Source organism: Nomascus leucogenys, chromosome 11 (genome assembly GCF_006542625.1).
Source record: "Nomascus leucogenys isolate Asia chromosome 11, Asia_NLE_v1, whole genome shotgun sequence".
In the NCBI taxonomy this organism is placed as follows: Eukaryota; Metazoa; Chordata; class Mammalia; order Primates; family Hylobatidae; genus Nomascus; species Nomascus leucogenys.
This window is the reverse complement of record NC_044391.1, coordinates 25,008,073-25,028,363: the sequence shown is the minus strand read 5'-3', so window position 1 is coordinate 25,028,363 and position 20,291 is coordinate 25,008,073. Positions and strand designations below refer to the sequence as shown.

General features: G+C 38.8%; 1 protein-coding gene across 2 annotated transcripts in view; it reads right to left on the bottom strand.

Moving 5' to 3' along the window:
* The window catches only part of CASD1 (CAS1 domain containing 1), a 49,256-nt gene extending 34,698 nt beyond the window's left edge, over window positions 1-14,558 (bottom strand). The window contains exons 1-3 of one of the 2 annotated variants that reach the window (XM_030822096.1): window positions 14,101-14,558; window positions 6,573-6,669; window positions 5,908-6,028 (exon numbers count right to left, since the gene is read on the bottom strand). In XM_030822096.1, coding sequence (XP_030677956.1) covers window positions 5,908-6,028; window positions 6,573-6,669; window positions 14,101-14,233 — 351 coding nt within the window. In that variant the 5' untranslated portion in view covers window positions 14,234-14,558. Of the gene's footprint in view, window positions 1-1,209; window positions 1,326-5,907; window positions 6,029-6,572; window positions 6,670-14,100 lie in introns of those variants that run through there. The other variant, XM_030822097.1, reaches the window with a different exon arrangement.
* Window positions 14,559-20,291: the final 5,733 nt, after the last annotated feature.

Here is a 20,291-nt window from a genome sequence, read left to right as displayed (position 1 = left end):
CTTTAAGGTATCTTTTGGTGAACAGATACTCTTTATCTTAAGGTATGTGAATTTATCTTTTATTTTACGGTTAGCACTTTTTGTTTCTTATGTAAGAGATGTTTCCCTACCTTGAGATAATGAAGATATCCTCCTACATTTTATTTCTATTTCTAAAGGTTTCATATTTTTTACTTTCATATTTAAGTTTAAACTTATCCATCTAGAAATGATTTTACTCGATGGTGTGAGGTAGGAATCCAATTTCAACTTTTACCATGTGCTAATTGCCTTAGCAGCATTAACTGAACAGACCTTCCTTTCCCCAGGGATCATCAATGGCATTTCTGTTACCTTTAAAGTCATTTTATATGCATGTTTCTATTTTAGAGCTCTATAGTCTATTCTAATGGTTTCTTTGTTCAACTCTATACCAATACCACACTGTTTTAATTACTACAAGGTAAAATTAAATCTTGATATTGCAGAACAAATCCTTTCTATCTTGTTCTTCAGATTTGTTGTAGTTATTCTTGGTCTGCTGCCCTTCTATAAAAAATTTAGAATCCATCAGTAAAGTTGCACAACAAATTGTTAGGATTTTGTTGGAATTACACTGAACCTACAGATCAGTTTGGGAATAACTGACATCTTTACAATACTGAGTCTTCCCATCCAAGGAAACAGTATATTATATTCCATCTAATTATGTCGTTTGGAACTGTCTTCCAATAAACTTTTATGGCTTTTCTGCATACAGATCTTCCACATTTGCTGTTTATTCCTATGTAACATATAGCTGTTGCCGTTACCATTGCACACAGTATATTTTAAAAGCCTTTAGAACTTTACATTGTTGGCATGTAGATATGTGTTAATTTTTAACAGCTTTGTTGAGGTATCACAATTTTTGTACGTACATCTTATTATCAGCTACCTTATTGAAATCTTTATTACTTCTAGTAAATTTTCTATAAATTTTTTGGGATTTTCTATGTAGAGAATTGTATCATATGAACTCCTAAGTTTATTTCTTCCCAATGCTTACATCTTTAGATTACCTTTTTCGGCTAGAATCTCTAATACAATGTTGAACAGAAGCAGCAGTAATGAACATCCTTGTCTTTTTCCTGATTTTAATGGAAATACGTCTGACATTTCACCATTAAGAACATTTACTGTAGGCTTCTAGAATTTTTATCAGGTTAAGTTTGATATAAAGTAACTTACCTTAAAGAAAGAATGACACCAATTCTCTGATATTGTTGGAACTTGCTTAATGGTGTAATACACGTTAAAAATAAAAAGTTGGCCAGGTGCAGTGGCTCACACCTGTAATCCCAGCACTTTGGGAGGCCGAGGCGGGCGGATCACGAGGTCAGGAGATCGAGACCATCCTGGCTAACACGGTGAAACCCTATCTCTACTAAAAACACAGAAACAAAATTAGCTGGGCGTGGTGGCAGGCGCCTGTAGTCCCAGCTACTGGGGAGGCTGAGGCGGGAGAATGGCGTGAACCCGGGAGGTAGAGCTTGCAGTGAGCTGAGATCACACCACTGCACTCCAGCCTGGGCAACAGAGCGAGACTCCGTCTCAAAAAAAAAGTAAAAATAAAAATAATTTAAAAGTTCCACGTGTGCTTCAAACAAACATATTCCCTGACTGTAAAGTATATTTTCTAAATTACTGAGCTATAAGCTTATAGAATCAAGCATGTTAATGCTCTACTATATGTTTACTAGTTTTATTTGCTTGTCCTATCATTAATTGAGAGCAGTATGCAATTCTCCCACTATGAGTGAGAATTTGCCAATTTCTCCTTGTAGTTACATTTTTGCTTTATAAATTTTAAGGCTAATTTATTAGATGCCTACAAGTTTAAAATCTTAGTTATCTGAACTCTTTGTCATTAGAAAGTGACTTTCTGTATCCCTGAAAATGCTTTTGCCTTAAAATCATTTACCTTATACTAATATGACTTAACTTTCTTTAGTATTTATCTGGTGAATCCTTTTTCATTTTTAATTAAAACCTTTCCATGTCCTTTTAATTTTAAGTATGTCTTTTTAAGCAGCAGAAAGTTCTCTTTAAGAGCAATCTGAAAATCTGTGTTTAGCTCACAAGTTTAGGCTACTTGCATTTATTTTGACTATAAATGTTTTTACCATCTTATTCTTTTTTTTTTTTGAAATGGAGTCTCACTCTGTCGCCCAGGCTGGAGTGCAGTGGCGCAATTTTGGCTCACTGCAAGCTCCGCCTCCCAGGTTCACGCCATTCTCCTGCCTCAGCCTCCCGATAGCTGGGACTACAGGTGCCCACCATTACGCCCGGCTAATTTTTTGTGTTTTTAGTAGAGATGGGGTTTCACCGTGTTAGCCAGGATGGTCTCGATCTCCTGACCTCGTGATCCACCCGCCTTGGCCTCCCAAAGTGCTGGGATTACAGGCATGAGCCACCGTGCCTGGCTTTACCATCTCACTTTTTAATTTCTATCCTCCCTGCCACATATATGTAGCTTTTTCATATATGGATAATATATGCAAAAACAGCTTTTTACATAGACATATAAATGTGTGTGCATATGTATATCATATGTATATGTATGGTACATGCATGTGTATAAAATACACATTTGGCATTAGATGAGTTTGGTTTTTGCTTAATTTTTTTATTCTTCTGGTTGAAATTTATACATTCTAATTCTATTCTTTCGGTCCTTATTCTTGAAGTTTTACTGTGCATCTTTAACTTAAGTTTTTAAAAAAAACTATATTTTAGAGAATATAGAGTACATTAGAACACTTTAATTGTTATCATTTACCCTTGACATATATGCTATTATTAGCCAGTTATGTCTTTTCACTAAGTGCAAAAGATATTATTATTTTATACAAACATTGTTTAGATTTATATACATTTTTACTATTTTCTTAAACCATTGCTTTTTATATTTCAGATAATTTTTTTCTGAACATTTCCCTCATTCCTGATGGTTATCTTTCAGAAATTACTTTAGTGTTAAGTCTATTTTGTAGTAAAACCTCATCATTTTTATATATCTGAGAATGTCCTATAATACATCTAAGGAACACAGAAATTTTAATCCCAGGTCTACAATTCTAGGTTGAAACTTACTTTCACAACTTTAATGCTACTATTCTTTTTTTTTTTTTTCTTTTTGAGACAGTCTCACTCTGTTGCCAGGCTGGAGTGCAGTGGCACGATCTCAGCTCACTGCAACCTCCACCTCCTGGGTTCAAGTAATTCTCCTGCCTCTCAGCCTCCCGAGTAGCTAGGACTACAGGCACATGCCACCACACTCAGCTAATTTTTTGCATTTTAGTAGAGATGGGGTTTCACCATGTTGGCCAGGATGGTCTCGATCTCCTGACCTCAGGTGATCCGCCCACCTCGGCCTCCCAAAGTGCTGGGATTACAGGCATGAGCCACCACGCCCAGCCTTATTTTTGTATTTTTAGTAGCGATGGGGTTTCACCATGTTGGCCAGGATGGTCTCCATCTCTTGACCTCGTGATCTGCCTGCTTCAGCCTCCCAAAGTGTTGGGATTACGGGCGTGAGCCACCGCACCCAGTCCATCAACAGTATTTTTTAAACCTAGGCTCCAGTTGGTTTGACGTAGAAAGAGCCCCCAGAGTATCTAACCTGCCCTATGGCTGGAAGCAACACAAAATGGATTTTTTTATTGTAAGACTTCTCAAGTTTTTAATATCCCAGCCTAAATTAAAACTATCTAAGAGGGATATATGATATCTAGCTCTGCCCAAATTTATTTGACCAAAGCTTCTCACAGAACTAGTCTCCCACAAAGCATAGTTTGAAAACATTCACCTCTAAAGTCTCTTTTTTAAAAAATTTGCCTCAATACACAAAAGAAATCAAATTCAAACAAAGAATTATCTTCAATATTCCTATTCTACCCAGACATACTCATACCAGGCTTTAAATAAAATTAATAAGCTTTTATAATATGCCAGATTATGCTAGGTACAAGAAATATATTTAAAAATAATAATGATGATATGTAATTTCTGTCCTCAAGGTGTGCAGAGACAAGGTAACACATAATTTGGCAAATGCTCCACTAGCAGCTTGAATTAAATATTTTCTTGAAAACTGTCTCTTTAAGACTGGGACACACTATCTTTGTTTCCTTTTAAATGCATATAAATTAATCTTGTCTAATATCTCATTTGATAATCTTGGGATAACTGGGCATTCTAGACTATAAAAACTGGAAACCTAAGTGTTGTAACTAGGGCTCAGAAACAATGTACCATATTGTATCTACTTTTGGCTGCAGACTAAACCATTATAGCTTTTTCCAACTACCTATTGTCAAATCCATTATTCAAATTTTTAGAAAGTCATGCAACTTTAAGCCAAGAAATATTAAAACCTTCATAGTAATCAGAAATCTCTCTACTTTTTAAAAGTTTACTAATGGCTGGGCACAGTGGCTCATGCCTGTCATTCCAGCACTTTGGGAGGCCAAGATGGAAGAATTGCTTGAGCTCAGAAGTTTAAGACCAGCTTGGGAAACATAGTGAGACCTCATCTCTATTAAAAAATTTTTTTTAATTATTAAGAAGTTTATTTAAAATTTTTCACTTTAAATTGTAATAATTTCATGTTAAATAGTTCTGAGTCTTCTCTATAATTTCACATCTATAAATGCAAATGGAAAATACAGATAGCAAATAAAATGAAAAGTTGACTGTATCGTTTGTTTCCATTATTTTCATTCTCACATGGAATAGCTGCTAAAGATTTAGGACCTGGTATCATCATCACTATGTTAATAACTACTTAGCTGTGAAGGCTCCAAGTTTTCAACTCTTTACCAGAAGCAGATTTTCATAAATTCATGAGCTACTCCCCTCACAATTCTAAACTTTCGTGTATTCGACTTTCCCCCCTTTGCTATTCCTCTCCCCCAATCACATGGTATTTGAAGACGATGATTAGACTCTGGGATCACTTAAAAAGGTATAAACAGAAGATATGATGAGATAATTCACCAAAAAATAATGAACTAATTAATATATACAAAGAAAATCCTTGTTAGTTTTCAAAGTTATATTTTTTAAACAAATTTCCTAACAAAATCAGTAACAGAAATTTATTGCACTGCTGTTTTAATTTACAGCATGATCACCCAATGCCAGAAAGTTTGCAGAAAATTAAGCCCCAAAATATATTGCTAATTAGTATAAATTTAAAGAATTTTGCAGCATAATTAATAATTTTTAAATGTTTATGTTCTTTAACCTAATATTTGAATTTTAGATTCCACCCTAAGGAAATAATTTAAAAAGCAACGTTTTCACACAAAGAAGTAATTTAAAATGTCTTTTTTAACTGCAAAATTAAATAAGAAAACTACAAAAAGCTTTAAAAAGCGGAAAATTATATAAAATTACATTATATCCACTCAATAATATTAGTTGCCATTAAGAAGATACTTAAGTTGATTATATAATGGTGAATAAGTGGTGAAGAAAAAAGCAAGATATAAAATTGCACATATTAAAAGATTACTAGTATTTTTTTTAAAAAAAGAGATGAGCAAAAAGAAGCATAGAAAAATACTAACAGGAGAATAAGGGGTGATATTTTCTCTTTGTCTTCTAAGGAAACTTAAAAGTTTTTCCATGGTAAGAATTTATTATTTCTGAAAACTAAAAGTTTAGGTTATTATCATAAAAAGCTTGCCAATGTTTTAGCCACCACTTCTTTTTGTCATCTCCCTCATTAAAGCAAGTCATCCCTCTTTTTCCCCAACCTTTCTGAAAATCAAAGTAAAATTTTTTCAGCTCCTATTCAATCTGGAGAGACACATTCCTCCTGTCACTATTCAGCTGGTTAACTTCTAAAACACTCTACAGAAGGGAATAGACAAATTTTACCTTATTTCCTTCTTCTTTGAATTGGGGATTAATTATTTTTACAAAAGAATAAAACAACTGACGAATTCTGGAATCTCCAATAAATGCAATATGTTTATCTACAAGGCAGTTCTTTGCTTCACTGAAAGCAACAAAGAAAAATTAATTAAAATAAGTAAAATCAGCCATACTGGCATTTCAAAGCACACGGTTTTTGAAGAAAGTTGATCCAGATTATTACACATATCATTATATTGCTTTATAAGCGGGTGGCCAGGTTTGTTTAACTTACCACTCCACGTTCCTGTAATCAGTTAACTCTCTGTAATAGCTCCATTCATTACATGTTTAAGATGTACTCTAACTGTATTAGGTGCTTTATATCTACTATCTCTTAATCCTTAGAATAACTCCATAAGATAGGTATCCAGGTGCCAGAGCAAGAGTCTTTTGCTCAAGGGTTATTGCCTTAGGCCTAGTTATCACACACCTGAGATAAAGCAGATTGGCCAAAGCCCTTCCCTAAAACCTTAGTGGGCAGGGAAATCTTCATTTGCAATCAGCCCTACACTCAGTCAGCAAGTCTACCCCAACATAGAGAAGAAAAGTACTGTTTCACCAATCCCTCTCCACTACATATTAAGATCCACGCTGAAAAAGAAAACAACAGAATGAAGAAATGTTACCTGATTTTGTATTTATGCATCATACAACTGTGAGGTTGCCAAACTTTCTCTCCAAGAAATCTGCCACTTGAGAGAAGGTATTCACACGAATCATTGCCTAGAACAGTTAAACACAACAGTGTTGTAAACAATAGTTAAAATTTTACACATCAGCTATCTTGACCCTATATAAGTTCCTTGAAATAAAAAAGTAGAGTTTTCCCTGTTTCACTATACCATCCAGGTTCACATTTCCCATTCATGAGAAACATGGTAAATATTAATACATTAATATTCAAGAGGACAAGAGCCACTGATGGCTTATACTTCACCTAACTCCTAAATGATACGTTCCCTGCTTTGGCAGTTCCTTCTGCTTCAGGTTTTCTTTCCGGGGACATCACCTCAACCTTAAATTAGCCTTTACATCTGAATATCACTTCTACTTATAGCTGAGAATGAAAAGTTTAAGGGAGGCCAGGCACGGTGGCTCACGCCTGTAATCCCAGCACTTTGGGAGGCCTAGGGGGGCAGATCACTCGAGGTCGAGAGTTCAAGACCAGCCTGGCCAACATGGTGAAACCCCATCCCTACTAAAAATACAAAAATTGGCCGGATATGGTGGCGCACATCTGTAGTCCCAGCTATTTGGGAGGCCAAGACATGAGAATTGCTTGAACCCTGGAGGCAGAGGTTGCAGTGAGCCAAGATCATGCCACTGCACTCCAGCCTGGGTGACAGAACGAGACTCTGTCTCATTAAAAAAAAAAAAAAAAAAAAGTTTAAGGGATAAAAGACAAGACTTTGGAAATGACTTCCTATTCAACTACTATAATACATAGTGCATCAGCATACCTGGAGACCTAGTTTTAAACAGAAAGTTCCGTAAACTAGGAAACTCCTCAGTCCCAGGTAAATTGAGACAAAGAGTCGCTCTACACTTTTGGGCATTTTACTGTACATACATGACCAAAGGGGTTAAAACAGAGTTTGGAGGCATTTAAGCTCAAACATGTCAAATGAATGGGGTGGGACGGGGGTGTGTGGGGGGGCAGAATGAGATGTTTAGGTTAACTATGGGGATATAATAAAATATTATTTAATTTAATCTCCAGTTCTTTATTAATAGTCAATAGCAAGTTATACTTGACATTTAGTTAAAGTCAGGCTAAGGAGTCTGGGAGGAAGAATACTGCAGAACAAAAAGGATATTGAGCATTTCAGGGTAGAGATAAGGAAGACACAAAGATATTTAAAGTAGAAGAACACATCTCTTTTCTCAATCTAGTTACTCATTATCTAGCCAAAATACAGACAAAAGGTGATACAAATGTAAGACAAGTATGCATAAATATTGAAAGTGTTGTTGTTTCCTATGTCATAAATTCTAAAGTAGAACAGGAAGGAAAAGTTAAAATGTTGCATTATCTTATTGATGGGAAACTGGTTAAGGAAAGCAGGATATCAATTATTAAATTTGTGTTAACTATATATGCGGCCTGAGCAGTTTTTTTTTTTTTGTATTTCAAAGATTTTTTAATAACCTGTCTCTAAGTAAACTACAAATAATTAGTTCTTCATTTTCCCCAATTATTAAAAACTAATTCTAGTTCTAAAAAACAAAATTAGGCTACATAAATAACTAAGGATGAGTAAAAAACTGTAGAAACACACAAGTTATTTTTCTACAAATAGCATTTCTGTAGCATTCTTTTATAATGGCCATATGGTAAAATCTTATTAAAACCTAGTAAATGTTTAAAATTAAGGTGAAAATTCCATATTTATAGCATTTCTCTTTAAATCTATTAAACCAAGTTAAAAGTTAGCAAAACATCTATTTTTTTAAAAAGTTGTAAGTTGTAAATAACTAGGTGTTAATCCTTTAAGGTTTTCTTCTTTTTCTTTTCTGTTTTCTTTCTCCCCTCCCCTTTTCTGGGGGGAGGGGGGTGTTGTTATTTGTCTTTTGTCTTTTAATTAAAAGCCTAGACAGAAACACACCTTAATCACACTTCAGTGTCTGGGATTATGCATCTATATGGGTTACCAATATGTTTTTAAAGATGGAAACACCATACCAGTATCTCAAAATAACCAGTTGTTTCTCCCCAGAAAACGTGTCTAAAATGCAAACAACTTTTTTTGCCTCCAGTCAATACTATTACCCACATCTTGTTTCTCAGTTGTTGAGTTGATGGAAAACAATAGCTCTAATCTGATGAACCGTATCAAAAAAAAAAAAAAAAAACACCATAGCAAAATAAGATTTGAAGTTGTCACTAACCCAAAGGCATTATAAACACAGTATTTTAGAGAATACTGAGCTTTCCATGGAAGAAATTCTTAATTTGCTAATGAATGTTAGTTGATGATGACTTAACACATTTCATAATGCAAAGATGTTTTTTACAAGGTTTGTATCTGAAATTAATCCATATGTGTCTGTATCATATCAGCTAGGGTCCAGTCAAAAGACAGGAACTGTACCAGTTATTTTAACAGAATCTAATACAAAGGATTGCTAAGTAGACAACTGTAAAAGCAAAAAGAGAATGACTTTTTTGTATGTCAGCAAAATAAAAATAGTAGTAATAATAAATTACTACTACTATTATAACCTGATTAAAATAAATTAACCTGATCCAGAAAAAACTCCATAAAATTTCATACTCTAAAACAAGTTTTCTTTTCTCAGGAAGGAAAATTTTTAAAATCAAATCACTAAATGTAAACCTAGATCTTAATGTGCCACCTCTAATATTCACACTATATACAAGTATCTGTTGACATATATTTTCCTTTCCAAATTTACCAAAGACAAAACAAAACAAAACTTCGGTTATTTTCAATTGTCTAGTATAATTTTGATAGCTATTTTAACACAACTAATGTGAGATAAACGTTGCCAAGCGCTCAGATAAATCAAGCAAGAAACACACACGCACAAAAAGAAACTAAAGAGACAGGATTATCTACTTCAGCTATCTCCAACACCAAGATTATCTGGATGAATGGCTGTCTTCCTCTTTATTCTATTATCTTAAGTATAAGCATTCTGGTTTGTCAATCTACAATCTCAGAATTTTATGCATGATTTTTCTGTGATAGAAAAATACTTAAAAGCAAACAAACAAAAACAAACTGAAAAATAAAATGTAACAACTAAAGGAAACATCTGATGGCCCACATAAACCCCAACTTATGTTTTCCTTTGAAGAGAGTATCTCTGGCCCACTGCACCTAAATTTAGACTGAATCATCCTGCTAAAACTGTGTGTTTCCTACTACCAACCATTAAAATACCAGATCATGAAGTTTACAGTATAGTCCATAGAATATTTTGTTTGCCTAAGAAACAGCAAGTTATACTTTAGTCTGTGCTGAAAATCACCATTAAAATTTATCGTTAGACAAGCAAGGAGAGTCTCATTACAAGTGGTATCATAAAGATCAGGATCTTTCTAACAGTCAAAGAAAGAAAAGGCTAAGAGACCCAGAGCTGCTGCTTTCTTGCTCTGATTTCTGAAGCTTTCAACTTACTTTTCTACAGAACATCAAATATCATTTAGCACTGGCATTTAATATGCTTAGTGATAAAAAAAAGAATTTGATTTCAACAAAATTAAGGCATTTGAAGTTAACTTAATTTAAAAAATTAAAATTTATCCAGATTGGAACTATCCTTACGGCTACAGATATTGGCCACTTGTCACAGAAATGACATTTTTAACCTGTAATCAAATAATGGACATTTTGAGATTCATAATGTTAGAAATTGATAACATTTGGAAAAAATATAGTTAGTAATTATTTTCAAAATGTCATTCTATTATGTGAAAATAATATTAATAATTTTAAAACGCCTACTTTCTAAAATTGAGATTAGAACATGAAATTCAATTAAAGCCACAAAAGAACATAAAAGGAAATAAGGACTTCGAAATCCATTTATCCACAGTTATTTAAGGATTTCCTATTGTGTGTTAGGCTCTGATGATTTAAAGGTTTAAAGATGAGTAAGATACTCTTGGAAGCTCAACAGTTTGTGTGGGTAGGCAGATACCAATTATTACAATATAACACAATAAGTATGTGTAAGTTGCTGGCAGAACTGAACTGCTAATTCCTACTGCTGTGGGGGTGACATTTGAACCAGGCCTTGAAGGAAAAACCTATACTTTCTTTCAAGAGAGAAGTCACTGCAGGCAGAGAAAATCACATAACTGTGAGATGTGTAAATGGGCAAAGCACGTTTAGATTGTGAACCTGGAATTTGGGGAAAATAAGGAAAAAACACAGGTAACAAAAAGTAGGCTCAGGTCAGATTTTGAAGCTTTACACAAACAACTTTTAGAAAATTACCTCCTGACTGGAAAAAAAAATAGAAAAACTCTTAGCTGGTACAATAAAGTTGATTTTTTTTTTTTTTTTTTTTTTTTTTTTGAGACACAGTCTTGCTCTGTCGCCCTGGCTGGAATGTGATCTTGGCTCACTGCAACCTCTGCCTCCTGGGTTCAAGTGATTCCCCCTGCCTCAGCCTCCTGAGTAGCTGGGATTACAGGTGCCCACCACCACGCCCGGCTAATTGAAGAAGCGGTTTCACCACGTTGGCCAGGCTGGTCTTGAACTCTTGACCTCAGGTGATCCACCCGCCTCAGCCTCCCAAAGTGCTGGGATTATAGGCGTGAGACACTGCGCCCGGCCTGAATTACTGTTTCTAAGTTGTTTAACCCATGCTTCCCTGGAAAATGCTTTCTCCCTCTATCTTCTATACTCCCCAATGTCTAAGAAGTTCTGAGAAAGACTGTAACACAAGGCATGAGACAGACTAACTGGGATCTAAATCCTAGCTCAGTCACTGTGTATCCTTAGGCAATTTATTTAATCTGTCATGCTTCATATTTAAAATGGAAATAATACTGTAATTCACTGAATCTAAGACCACTGATTATTAGACACATGATTATTTTATGTCATAGTAAGAAAAAAATGTTACCAATTAAACTTTGACATGCAATCAAAGTTTTAAAGACTCACCCTGATTACAGAGATGTTAAAAATAGTGTGTGGCGGGGTGAAATATGGTAATTGTATCTACCTCATAGAATGGTTATAAAGACAAAATGAGTTAAAACATGTAAAACCTTTAGTAGAACAGTCCCTGACATATAAGTGCTCAACGTTAGCACACAGTATTCGCCAAGCAAGCTTTACTTTCTGTAGTGGATAATTCTTTCCTTTACTTTCGGTAGTTTGTAAAGCAAGAGATACTGAATATGTATATCCAAACTGCATTCACTCTACCTTGCCTCAGCACACTCATACTGACACATTCAAAATCCAAATATACAGCCTAATTCCCTTCATCTAATGTAAGATCCTTTCTTATTTTAAAGGAAGATTTTCCAAGCCGTGGCCTGGGCTGCTGGAGGCCCAAGATGGCTTTGAATGCAGCCCAAATTTGTAAACTTTCTTTAAACGATACGAGATTTTTTTGCAATTTTTTTTAAGCTCATCAGCTATCATTAGTGTTAATTTTATGTGTGGCCCAAAGACAGTTCTTCTTCTTCCAATGTGGCCCACGGAAGCCAAGATTGGCCACCTCTGTCCTAAAGAGTTATTAATGTGAGTCAAATGTATGATTATCTTTGTGTGAAGGGCACTGCACCTGACTCAGTTTGATACTGCCAAAGCATGAAGATGTTCCTGGTAAGATGTTTATTTTTTCCAAAGTCTTCAGCTCAAATTCTTGACATTCAGTCTGGGCAAGTACACACACCAGGTGTACTGCTTCTCACTCAAGGCACTAAAGTACCTGTGGAAACTGATGACTTACTTCTGGAGAAGACTTTATAAACAAGCCCAGATTGCTACACTGACTCATAAGTCCCCATCTGACATTCTATTCTCCCTGCTGATGACAGATCTTGAGAAGATGAAATCTATAATCTAAAAATAATAGTAGTCCAAGGTTATCAAAAGATAAAAAGCACCAAAAAAAAAGGAAGCGGACTAGATGTTTATCTTAGGACAACAGTACTGTAGTTATAAAACTTCTCTCTACTACCATCACATAAATTGAATTACTGTTTTTTATACCAAATTGGCATAAAATGATTAACAGTAGTTGAAAGAAATAGTTCCTCAAAACTACCACAAATCAATGCATCAACATTGCTAGTTTTACGTGATTGTAGATAAACCAAGGCCTTGCAAGGTCATATGGCTGTGATCTGGAGAGAGCTGGAGAGAGGCCAAAAGGTTATAAAGAATCTACTTTTTAAAATCAATTTAGTATACTAAAAGCTGTTCACCCAGTATGGCTCTAGAGTATAATATTTTTAATTCTCAGGAGTTGGAAGAAATAAAGTAGCAAAACTGACCGAAATTGAAAGATCTCCTGGGATGAGAATACAGCGCAGACTCCAGCACCCCGTTTATGGATATTTTGCCAAAGTAGGTGTAAAGTTAAACGGGCACAGCGCTAATCTGCACCTGTCCATTACACATTATATCTTGACTGATTGATTAATCTCACAGTCACCAAGAGCTGTCCAGATAATGGCTTTGATAGTATTAAGAGCCAAAAATAAAAGATCCTATCATTATTAATTTCTCTCTGCCTGTTAGCCTCACTCCCAGTGACATTTTTACAAAGGAAAAAAAACAGTCAACGAGGACAAGTAAATATCCCTTGATTACTGAAAGATAATTCATTCTGAAATAAGGTCATATTTCCTTTTCCCCTTTACACCAATTTCAAAACCCATGGCCAAGGCCTGCTTTCAAACTGCTTACAACTTGCTTTCAACTGCCCACCTTTACGCCTGTCAACCCATAACTTCTTTCCAAAAATCTGCTCTGGTGCCTTAACTTTGTAAAAAGTGTGCACTTCGAGGCCTTTAAACGATTCTGTATCACAAAAGCTGGGTGGCACCTCTTCCATTTGGCCACAGGCATCTTTTGCCAGCTGTCGCCCTTTTGGCAAAGGAAAATGGGGGCGGCCCTTGCCGCTGTCCAACAGCCCAGACTGGGTGTTACAGGACAGAGGCAAAATTAAAGAAAGGCTAAAGAGCCGGACCCTTAAGAGGCAGGACCTGCGACCCCACTCCTGGCAGCGGTGCCCCTTGCAGGGCGGCCTTGGGCTTCATGCGCCCCGGGCTGCCCCCAAGGACCGCCTGTCCGACTTCCTGCACGCGAGCCCTTGGTCTGGCGCGTCTCCCCAAGCCCAGACCGCTCAGGAGCCGGACCTCAGCAGCACCTTGGGCCAGGTCCAGGGTTGGCGCCCCCGACCCCAGCGCGGGCGGCTCGGGGAGCCCAGAACCACCAGCCATTGTCCTGTGGTGGCCCCCACTGGGGTCCACTCAGTGGGCCTCGGGCGCCGGCCCGCTGCTGGGGACACCTGGGGGCACGTGGGGGAACCGCCTCCCCCGCGGGCCGGGCGGGCGGGAGGCCGCGTGGGCGTGTGTTCGGCGACGGGGGCGGCCTCCAGCCGCCGCATCGCCGCCTCCACCACGGCCTGCCCGGGCAGGGGGGAGGGCCCGCTCACCTCGGTAGCGGCGGGAGGCGAGGTGGCACGCTGCGAGCAGCAGCACGGCCACCAGCGCCAGCACCTTGGCGCTCCTCACGCTGAAGTAGTGGTTGATCTCCCGCTTGCCCAGGTTGTAGGCCAGAGCCGCCATCTTGGTTCCTCCATGACAACAGTGCGCGGCGGAGCGGGGAAGGGGCGCCGCACAGGGGCAGCACTGGGGCTGCCGCCGCTGCAGCCAGGCGAGGAGCGGCCGCCAGCTCCCTAGGCCGCCACCCGCGCCTCCCGCCGGGGAACCTGACCCCGCGGCCGCGGCGCCCCCGACCTCCGCCTGCCCCTCCTCGGCCGCGGCCGACTCAGCGGCCTCCCCCCAGCCCCGCCGCCGCTGCTCCGCCGTGCCGGTTCCCCAAGCGCCCTGGACGCCTGTCTCCTCCCCTTCCTCCTCCTCTTTAGCCTCCTGCCTTAATAGCGGCTGCGCCTGCGAGGGGGGTCCGGATGCCCAGTGCTCCGGGGTCACCGGGTCACGCGCCCCGGCGGGCGGCGGCGGCTGCGGCAGAGCCATGGGGGTGAGAGGAGAGAGTACTAGGGGTACCCGCCTGGCCCGGACGCGAGCCTTAGGGCTGTCTCCTAGTTTACTGGCCGCTACCTGAGCCCAGGTTGGGGCAATAGAACTACAGTTCCGGGAGAAAAGTACACATCGTCCCACTCCTTCCTTCCCCAACACTCCCCTTTCTCAGCCTTCTACTCCCAGAACCCGCCCAGCGGGATGCGAAGGACACCCTAAGGTCGATTATTGTCTGGCTACCCGTGGCCTGGCTGGTCAGTCTGGCTGCCCCTGGGTGCTGGCCAGATTGGATTGATGGATCCAGTTGATGGTGCTGGCCGATGGATTGCTGGCATCCAACCCAGGAGTAAGACCAGTCTTAACACTTAACTCACTGCTCTGGCCAGTTTCTCTTAAACCATTTTTTTAATGTCCTCAGTTTGCCCAGTTCTGGTGGGTAAAAGTACACCAAAGCTCCGAGTGGAAGGTACAGAAGGAGCCTAACTTAGTGTAGGTGTTGATGAGAAAAGAGTCTGACTCTAACTTGTATTTACACAAGTTTGACTAGGTCGATGTGCCAAAAAAAATTCTTTTTTTTTGAGAGGGAGTCTCACTCTGTCGCCCAAGCTCTAGTGCAGTGGCGTGATTTTCGCTCACTGCAGCCTCCCCCTCCTGGGTTCAAATGATTGTCCTGCCTGAGCCTGCCGAGTAGCTGAGATTGCAGGTGCCCGCCACCACACCCGGCTGATTTTTGTATTTTAATAGAGACAGGGGTTTCACCATTTTGGTCAGGCTGGTCTGGAACTCCTGACCTCAAATGATCTGCCCATCTCGGCCTCCCAAAGTGCTGGGATTACAGGCGTGAGCCACCACGCCCAGCCAAAAAAAATTGTTTTTAATGTGCTTATGACAATCATCCCCGCTGCTAACGTTGGTTAATGTTTTGTGATTCTCAATAAAGCCAGCACTCCATTTCCTTAATAAAGCACTTGTTATCCCTACTCTCCTCTCGCTCCCACCCCACCCCTTTTTTAAATGGTTTTTCTTGTGCTGCCTTCCAGATGGGAATGGTTATTTACATTGCCTGCCATTCTACTCGCCTTGCCTTGTTTAGAGTGAGTCATTGTTTAGTTGGGGTGTTGTCAAGTATTCTTTACAACTTTCCCATTTAGCCATTCCTGAACTTGTGCTTATAGGCCCCTCTTAAAATTATAGAATATTAGATATGAAGGGACTGTAGAGATCTTGTCTACTCATTCCCATTCTCTTCATCCAAGGACTCTTTATTATGTTTTCATCCATGGACTTCATATCTTGAAAGATTTTGTCACTTATATGAAATCACATACATCACTGTCATGGATGTAATGCTAATAAGCAATAAAGTTAAATAAGTGTACAAACACTTAGGCACTGTTCCCTGCAAATAGTCTTTTAATTTTGGCTGTCATTCTGATCGGAGGTTGATCACATGTTGTAAGAATTAGATATTGTAAAAACCAGATAACTCTGCCAACAATATATGGTCTGCCAATCACATCCTCGACATTTCTATGATGTCATCAACAGCAAATTAGAATTTCTGATCAACATGCAATAACCAGTGTTAACCCAAAGGGTTGAGTTAATGCCTGCAAAAAGTAAAGAAACTTGACATTCTATTAACTGCAATTTCCAGAAGGCTTTCTGAAATACTGTAAATAGCTTGTGAACCTCCTTTTTCTTCTCTTGTTTAAGGCCAATCTCTCTACCTCTGCTCTGAATCTTTTCTTATCCTCCTTGAGGGTGTTGATTCCTCCATCAGTTATCCCCATGCAAATCATTCTTTTTCTGTGTCTTCCAATTCTCCCTATCACCTTGCTGTTGCCTTCCTCCAAAAAAAAATTTTTTTTTAATGAAAAACACCCATGGACTCTGTTCCTGTGTGTTTACCTCATCAACTCTTTCCTCCTCTGGCAAACATCTAGAAAGAACAGTGTTGACTCTCCGCCTTCACTGGCTCAATTAGCATTCTGTCTTCAGCCATTTCATTGTTCTTCACCAAGGCTATGTGGTATGACTAGTTGTTAAATCCAAGGGTCACTTTATATTCCTTATCTTCCTGGACCATTTTGTGGCACTTGACATTGTTGACCATTCTTCCTTATTTGGTATCCATCTAAAACAAAGCGGAGACTCTGTTTTCAGCCCACTTCTTGCTGTTTTTAAGTGATCTTAGGATCACTTAATCAATATTTAGTGGTCCCACCACTGGCATGGGATCACTTTCCTTATACACACACATGCACGTGCACACACACACACACACACACACCTGATTATGTCAGTCCATATTTATCTGTCTTCATGCTGTAAGAACCATCTGCCTACTAGGATATCCTTCGGATACCTAAGATATACCATTTCCTAAACAAACTCATCACCTTCCTTCTCCTTTATCTACTTTCAACCTTTATGCCTAAGTTTTCATCATTAACCCAGCTATCCAAGCAAGTGTTTGAGTCATCCTTGCTTCCTTCTAAATAACTCTCCACTGTGTTGCCCCTTCTCTATCCACTTGCTGTTATCTTGGTTAAGGGATGATTTCTTTCCTGCATTTCTTATCCTTTTACTCATCTTTCTCAGGTCACTCGAAAATCCAACCCTACTGCCATTCTGCCATACCTCTTACCAGACAGAACTTTCTTAAATTAAAATCTCATGTCATTTCCTGCTAAAAACTAGTTAGCGGCTCCATGTTTATTTCCTTACCCCTGAGCTATCCAGAATGTTTACTAATGCTCAGCAGGTTACCTCACACCTTAATAATATTTTAAAGAGAGACAGAAACTATCTGACAGAAACTCTGTCAACCTATGCATTATTTTTATTTTTATTTTTTGAGATGGAGTCTCATTCTGTTGCCCAAGCTAGAGTGCAGTGGTGTGATCTTGGCTCACTGCAACCTCTGCCTCCCAGGTTCAAGTGATTCTTCTGCCTGTCTCCCGAGTAACTGGGACTACAGGTGTGCACCACCACGCCTGGCTAATTTTTGTATTTTTAGTAGAGACGGGGTTTTACCGTGCTGGCCAGGCTGGTCTTGAACTCCTGACCTTAGGTGATCCACACTCCTTGGCCTCCCAAAGTGCTGGGATTACAGGCATGAGCCACAAAGCTGGCCCTATGTATTACTTTAAAACAAACTGCTACACTTTATCTTTTCCCTTCTGATTCAAAGAAAAATTCCTCCTCCCCTTTCCGAAAACTGTCACTCTCACCTGTGTCTATGATTATACCAATATCATTTCATTGAGAATCTGGTCTCCTAAATTCCCCTTCCTTATTTCTACCTTTAATTTATCCCTCTTCATTGTTTGCCACATGCATCCTATCTTCCTTAATGCACCACACAATCTCTCTTTTTTCACCACCAAACTTCTGAAGGAACAGTTTGTGGTTACTTTCTCCATTAAAAAAAATTGTTTTTACTATTTGTCAGTTCTTTACATGAAAACTAACTTATGTCCCTACTACTTTACTTAAACCACTCTTTCAAATTAGGGCCACATCCTAAATTACCAAATTCAACGTATTTATCTTAGCTTTATCCTTCTTAGCTGTGCAGCTTTCTTGAAATATTTGCTTTATTCAAATCTCTCCTCTTACCTTTCTCATGCATCTCCGAAGATTCCTCTTGCTTTCTCAAAGCCCCTTTTAAAAGCACTTTTCAGGTTTCTCATTTGCCTATTTCTCTTCTTAGCAAACCTAAATTGTAAGTTGGCCTCAACTATCACTCCTGATTCACACGTGCAACCTGGCTTCTCATGGTCCTCTCATTTTCATATACCTCAGGGACAGCTTCAATGCCTCTCATAGTACCTCAGACTCAATATGTTGGAAAACAAGTTTTATTTTCCTTCTAAACCTTGTTCATCCTTTAGTTCATTGGCACACTATACTTCAAGTCATTTCTGCTAATCTTTGACTCATCTTCTTTCTACTCTGCCTTCTACTCATCTAAAGTATAGGGTTTTGGCCAGGCGTGCAAGCCTATAATCCCAGCACTTTGGGAGGCCAAGATGGGTGAATCACTTGAGGTCAGGAGTTCAAGACCAGTCTGGCCAACACGGTGAAACCCCTTCTCTACTAAAAATACAAAAATTAGCCAGCCATGGTGGCCTGCACCTGTAGTCCTGGCTACTCTGGAGGCTCAGTCATGAGAATCGCTTGAACCTGGGAGGTGGAGGTTGCAGTGAGCTGAGATCGTGCCACTGTACTCCAGCCTGTGTGACAGAGTGAGACACCATCTCAAAAAAAAAAAAAAAAAAAACCAAAAAACAAAACCAAAAACCGTTTACGCCGGGCATGCTGGCTCATGCCTGTAATCCCAGCATTTTGGGAGACCAAGGTGGGCAGAGTGCTTGAGCTCAAGAGTTCAAGGCAGCCTGGGCAACATAGTGAAACACTGTCTCTACAAAAAAGATAAAAATTAGCCAGGTGTAGTAGCGCATCCCTGTAGTCCCAGCTACTCAGAAGGCTGAGGTAGCAGGATCACCTGAGCAAAAGAGGTCAAGGCTGAAGTGAGCCAAGATCACACCACTGCACTTCAGCCTGGGTGACAGAGTGAGACCCTGTCTCAGAAAAAAAACAAAAACCAAAAAACTCAACTCTTTATTAGTTACATTATATGGTTAAAAAAAGTATGTATGTATGTGTGTGTATATATATATCATATGTATGATATATATCATGGCCACTTAAATCTGTAAGGTATCAGAAAAAAGTAAAATTACCAAAACTGTTTGAAATAAGAATTTATGGACCTTGCTGTAAATGTACAGTACTTTGAGAATTACTACTGATACAAAGCCATCAACATTAGCAAGACAGAAACTAAGCACCCAAAACATGAATTAAATCTTTACTCTTTGAGAGCAAAAAAAAGTTTGTGAGCATGTATGAATGTTTCAAATTACATGTATTGTATTAGTACATTAGTAGAGCAGTATATAATTTATAATTTATAACTACAATTTATAAGTTGGAGGAGTGCATGCTCCAATTTTTAACAAATGTGAACACACAGTCACAAAAATTGGAATCACTTATCTAATGAATCAGCATATCCTATTCACTCTGCCTTCCCCAAAGCTTTTCTTTTCCTCTCCAGAATGCTCTGGTTTAGGCTCTATCCTGACCATTGCAACAGGCTCTACTGGATTCTTGCCTCTAGTTTCTTACTTTTACAATCTCTTTTTTTCCAATTGCTGCTAGAATTTTTTTGTCTAAGACTTATATTTGATCTTGTCATGCACCTACTCAAAATCTTTAGTGGTTCTTTATTGGAACAAAATGAATAACCTGTCAACATGTTTAAGATTGTCCGTGATTTGGCCTAAATCTCCCTTTCTCTCTTAGCTCTGATTTCATCAAACCATGCTAAACTACAAGCCAGGAACATTATATATGTGGCTTTTCTCTTACTATTCCCTTAAGTTGAAATATTTCCCCCCCACCCACATCTTATATTCTACTTACTTAAAATCTTTCTATTTTAAAGACCTGCTACATTTTGCTTTTTCCATGAACTTGTGCCATACCTCCTTATGGGAATATAAATCTTTCCTTTTTTCATTTCTCATAGTATTTTGTTTCTATATATGCTTAAGTATGCCTTCAACACAGACAC